The 5871-nt window shown below is 43.5% G+C and overlaps 2 protein-coding genes across 2 annotated transcripts; both read right to left on the bottom strand.

The window, feature by feature from the left end:
• Nucleotides 1-511: 511 nt before the first annotated feature.
• Nucleotides 512-2222, bottom strand: LOC116852316. The gene is made up of 2 exons (XM_032832526.1): nucleotides 718-2222; nucleotides 512-644 (listed from the first exon to the last, which is right to left on the bottom strand). Exon 1 carries the CDS (start codon nucleotides 2063-2065, stop codon nucleotides 749-751), a length of 1317 nt encoding a protein of 438 aa, XP_032688417.1. The 5' UTR covers nucleotides 2066-2222; the 3' UTR covers nucleotides 512-644; nucleotides 718-748.
• Nucleotides 2223-2421: 199 nt separating this feature from the next.
• On the bottom strand, nucleotides 2422-5339 carry LOC116852317. Its single transcript, XM_032832527.1, has 2 exons — nucleotides 4434-5339; nucleotides 2422-3157 (listed from the first exon to the last, which is right to left on the bottom strand). The coding sequence occupies exons 1-2, from the start codon at nucleotides 4602-4604 to the stop codon at nucleotides 2690-2692; spliced, it is 639 nt and encodes a 212-aa protein (XP_032688418.1). The 5' UTR covers nucleotides 4605-5339; the 3' UTR covers nucleotides 2422-2689.
• Between the last annotated feature and the right edge of the window lie 532 nt (nucleotides 5340-5871).

Here is a 5871-nt window from a genome sequence, read left to right as displayed (position 1 = left end):
TCTCTCTCTCTCTCTCTCTCTCTCTCTCTCTCTCTCTCTCTCTCTCTCTCTCCCCCCCCCTCTCTCTCTCTCCCCCGCGTACGCTTCCGCCACGCCATCAGGAAGACCGTCAACACCGGCGCAGAAACTGCCTTTGGAAGCGACCTTCGCTTCCGGGGATTCCCAGGAGCTTGTGTCGTGCGCCTTATATGGCTATCCGTCTCTGACCGGACCGCGCCTACGCTTTGAAGATTCTTCAGGGTACGAGCGACACGGACAGTTGTCCATGTACACGCTATTTTTATACCACAGCGGAAAGATACGAGGTATAAAAAGAACAGAAGAGGTGCGGCGATTTTTCGCGGGATTTTTATGATCCTCATGGGCGCGACATGGTCGTCGTACAATCAGGGGTGAGACAGAATACAAAGACGATCGATGAAACTTAGAATTTACAATTGAACATGCGAATTGGGCTGGAGGATATCGAGAACTGCCTTATGGGCAAGTTCATTTAAAATATGTAATGCCATTGTCATTTTATGTATTTTATTCGATGATGAAACATCCTGATATATTTAGCGTGTTCAGCTTGGGGCACGCCGATTTATACAAAATTGAAGCCATCCTCTCGCATACGCAGCGTTTTGTCGAGTATAACATTGCTAGGTAAGGGAGAAACATTAAATATAAGTTACACCGAAAAGAGGAAGAATCACACGACAACAACTGGCGTACCTCGACGATCGACCGCGAGCTCAGCTTAGAACTAGACAAAAGAGTCATCAGACTCGTCGAATTCGCAGAGACCAGACGCGTCGCGTCGTCTCCCCGGGCCGCAGTTCTCAATACCGTCGCCCAGCAGCCTCAGCTCTTGTTGTTTTTCCCCGACGAACATCGCGTTGTTCTCATCGGTGTCGAGCGAAGGCGCAATGTCCTGCTCATCGAGCCCCCTTCGAAACAGCTGCTTCTTCATTGACGTGTCCGGCCTGCCGGACTCCTCGGAATTCCAGACGTTCCTAATTACATTCCGAGCCCGACCACCGTCCTCCATCTCGAAGCCGAGAGTTCTCGGGTCCACGAGGTATCCCAAAATCACCGGCATTTCGCGGCTTTTCGTCGGCTTGAAGCTTTTAGCGCTCTTGGCCGCTCTAACGACGTCTTCAGCTTTTTCTCCCCGTGTCTTCTCGTCGGTCGATACTGTTGTGGCTTGCTGTTGTTGACTGGAGATGCTCGACACTTCCGTGTTCTCTTCTCCCGCGTTCTGCGGCGGGTCTTTCTTGTCCGGACGATCCTCGCTTATCTGTACAGCGTCCGTAGTGGTGCTGGTGATGTAGACCTCCTCGTCATTGGACTCACCGAATGTCGCGTCCGACTCATGATCTTTCGACGGAAGCGGCGAGATAATGCCGTTGGATGAGCCCAGGTGGTGCTTGAGCTCCAGCGCCTGCAGCGCGAGCTCACTCAAAACGTCGTTATTGCTGGGAATGGCTATGACGAAGAGGAAGTTCTCCAACTGGGCGTGCACGTTGAACTCGCCTTCTTGCCGCTGATCGTACTTTCTCGGTGCGGCGTTGATCCCGCCGAACGCCAGGAATGTTACGCTGAGGAAGAACAACACGCGGACCGTCGCCATCGTCGTGTACGCTGCTGATGCAACACGTAATCGATCACGTCGTCGCGCGTATATGCGAGCGATGCGCGACTCTGCTCTCGTGCCTCGTCGACCGCTCACGGTGCTCCCAGATGCTCCTCTTCGGCAACGTGAGCCGAACGAGATCCTTTCCGCAACTGCGACGATCGCGCGGACGGGGTAGCGGTTCGGCCGACCGCAGTCGCGGCCGTCGCGCGGGGTCGCCGCGACCGGTACTACCACGGATCCGATGGTCCATCTCGATTGGGTTGCAGAGTGTTGCCACGATGTTACCATTGAAATCGAATGCACCATAACTCGTCGATCAGGCCAAAACGTGGCCGTGGCCTTCGCGCTTCGTGCACGGCGATAACGAGACTTGCGCTCATGTGAACTGTGACTCGCAAGTATGTAACGGTGTCCGCTGATAACATATAAAACTCTCGTGCACATGTAGATTAGATCAAACTAAATAAAAAATTCTTATATTATTTTGCAAACTACGTGAATTTTTTAGTTATTAATTAAAGAAAATTGGCGAACGATCGCACGTAATCATGTATCAATGTTCTTTAATTAATAACTAAGAATCACGTAGTTATTTACAAAGAATCTTTTTGGTTCAGTTTGGTCTAATGTGCAAGCACACGGGGGCAAACGTCACCATCGAAACTCATCTACCGTATATATGACGTGTTATCATTCATCAATCCTCTTTAATTAATAAACGTGTTTGTTCGCAAAATGATGAATGAAATTTTCGTTCTAATCTGCACGTACACGAGAGTTTTATATGTTATCACCAGATATCTTGTATAGATCCATGCGGAAGGGAGCTCGTTGATTCCCTCGTTGATGAATTAATGTGCACAAATTATTATAACGAGGGGAAGTCGAAAGTCCGAGGGAAGAAAATTGTAAATTGAAAGGAGAACTCGTAAGAGTAGCAAGTTGAGTTTCTCCGTGAGAGACGAAAATGAAATCTTTGTTTTTTACTCGTATAACTATGATGCGATGACATTTGATCGCGGAATTTCATCTTGTATTTTATGGTGAAACTTCGAAAAAAGGAGAGATTCACTCGTTTGTCGCGTGTACATATGGCAACAACGATAGCCACCGCCGATTCGCTCGTCGGCAACGTCCACTGCCGGTCGAGATGTATCCGGATTTGCAGCGTTTTTTAGAACGCAGCGCTTGCACGGGTTTTAGCGTGACCGATGTTGCCGAAGATGTTAATTTGTGATAATCAATGTGACTCGAAGACGTCATATCGATTAATCCGGGTCCATTTTCCTCGCTCGATTGACTCTTATCATTTGTAGAGTTCACGGTACCGTTCGATGGATCAACGTCCGGCGTTTCCTCGTCGATTAAATTTGTGGAATTAACGGGCGACGCAGAGACGGTCGAATTTGGCAACGAAACAGGTTCCGTAATTTGCGTAACGTCGTTCTTCTCGGTCGACTCCGCCGTGGAACTCGAGATAGGTCTATCGCTCGGTTTGATGGTGAAGTCGGCGTAGTCGTAGAAGTAGTCGTAATCCTGCGAAGACAACGTGACCAAGACGGTGAATATAGCTATGATATTTTTCGAGAATAAAAATATATTAAAGATTCGTAAGAATATGCGACGAAAATCTAAGTTTATCAGGCTGCTTATTCACTATTTGCTATGTGTTGTTATGTTCTGATGCCATGTTGGCACCAGAAATGAAAAATTATGTGAGTTCTTTTTCCGCATTATTTATCCAGCAAACACAAAGTAGCAATAACATAACTGTTAGTTATAATTTCCCACTCAACAATGCAACTGTTGTTACATAAATGTTACATGTCTTGTCTTGTATTCACATTGTTGACTGGGAAATTATAACTAACAGTCATGTAATTGTCACTTGGTTTCATTAAATATGTAAAGATAGATCACCCTGCTTAAAGTGATGGGTAGGAAACAATAGAAAATACTTTCTTTTTCAATGACAAATTTATACTTTCTTTCTCAGAATGCATTTAAGGAACTTCATAAATTAATTGTACTATAGATTATATCATATCCTTTACAAATATATATTTACATGATAATCTCTATAATGCAATTTATTTATAAAATTTCTTAAATGTGTTCCGAGAAGAGGAATGCACTGTTGGAAAGGAAAGTCAGTGCATCCTATTATTTTCCACTCATCGTTTTAAGCAGGTTAGTTCATTCGTGACTTCTCATTCTCATCGATCGTTGTAAACTAATAAAATATATCGTACATTATCTTCTAGGCTCCCGAAAAGAATTTACATTTCTCGCTTCCAATGTCACAATTTGACATGGCTACAGTCAAAAGCTTTTTAAATATGTAATGAAATGATGAATTGACTGAGCGAACTTTATACATTATACATTCAGTTATAATGGATCAAGCACGTGATCTGTGAGATCTAAAGTGGACCTTACGAATTATTGCGTAATCTGCAACACCATTACTTCTCATTTCGTTAGCACTTATACAGCACAAATGTCTTTAATACATCCTACAGATATGTGATATCTTTCTCTGGAACGTCCTAGGATGTATTTTGAACATTTGTGCTATATGGAACGTACGTTCAATGAGCTCAAAATGCGAGAATATAAATAAGCTAACTTGTAAGATGCGCTTTATACAAGTGAAGTGCTTTACACATCTAAAGTGTACATTATACAGTTTACTCTGTCTTCTGCTCTTTCTGCAAGCTCGTCAAGTGCAAGCAAAGCAAGGGAATGAAATCAAAAAAATAATGGCATTGCATTCCTATCGATTATTTTTGACCCGGAAGAACTAGTTTACCGTGTAATCGTCGAGCATCTCGGAGTTCAGCAGCGCGACGACGTGCACGTTCTTCAACTCAACCTGCACGTTCAGATCGCCGGTCTGCCTCTGGTCGTAAATGGCCGGCGCAGCGGAGAGCGGTACCGCGATAACGAAGCCGCAGAGGGCGAGCATGATCGTCGTCGTCATCGTCGCCCAGCGATCAATCTTCTCGGATAACGAGCGTGAAAAATGCACGGTCGGGCTCGAGGAAACTCCAGGGTCTTGAGGGAACTCTGGACTGCGGACCGCCGACGGCGCGGCGCGAGGATCTATCCAACGTCGTCGGACGGAGTCGCCGGCTCGGACGTAATCGTTGGCATTCGCGTGGACAAACCGGTATACGACAGCTCACAGACATTTTCGTGTCTTCGACACTCTACCACCTTTTAGCCTTCGGATCGGCCGAGTACGATGCCCGGCCGTTGCCCTCTCGCGCGTTTTACCTTGACAGCCAACCGTCGCCGACGTAGACGTATGTACGTATGTACGCCGCGTACACGCAATCGTGATCGTCGCCCGCTCGTTCATGCATTTTCGCCCGCGTTGGAAGCGCCCGCACGTGCACGATCGATCTTTCGTACCGATCTCATACACGCTTCGTCCGACTCATGCTCGTTTAAAGTGCGATCGAAGGACGACGTCAACCTCGAGCGCCTGATATGTCTGTCACTTCGCCCTCCCGCCTAGGGATGTGCAACTTACGAAACTGTGCACTGCGATGCAATCTTTTTTAAGAATCGCAATGAATGCAATATGTCGCATCACAATTTTGTATCGCAAATATGATTTTAAATTACGCGCAATTTTGCTTCTCAAATGCGATTTTTAATCATAAGAGAATAATGGGAGTCGTAATATTCAAATAATGGGAGTCGTAATATTTAAATATATTAAAAATAAATAAATTAACTCTCTGTTCGAACTGCATCAAAATATTCTTTGAAATGTCCATTATAAAAAAAAAACATAAATTTTACTGTGAAATAATAGTTAAAATTAAATTAAAGTATATGTTTCCTAAATACATCACTTAACTTCATACTTTCTACACGGAGCGAAATGGAAGACATTTTACAAAACTTGTTTATTTACGAATTATAATTTTCAAAAATTAAGTTAAAAGTTAAAGTAAAAGTTAAGTTAATTTTCAAAAGTTTTTATAAGTGACTTATTAAGAAATGAAATATATAAGGATATGTTATTGCACATTTTATTAATTATAATTATTTATTTATTTTTAACACATTTTTCTCATAAAACAATAAGATTACTTTTTTACTCCATTTTGTACTAAAATATTAATCAATAATAAATATTAATTAATGACAATCAATATTAAGTATAATTGTGTACTAATCTTTGGTAATTTTTTGTGAAACATATATAAAAAATGTATATAAAGAAATCATATATC

The sequence above is a fragment of the Odontomachus brunneus genome, unplaced genomic scaffold (genome assembly GCF_010583005.1).
Source record: "Odontomachus brunneus isolate Ranch 3 - 2012 unplaced genomic scaffold, Obru_v1 Obru_scaffold_214, whole genome shotgun sequence".
Taxonomy (NCBI): Eukaryota; Metazoa; Arthropoda; class Insecta; order Hymenoptera; family Formicidae; genus Odontomachus; species Odontomachus brunneus.
Note: the sequence above shows the minus strand (reverse complement) of the source record. Positions and strands in the feature narration are given on the sequence as shown.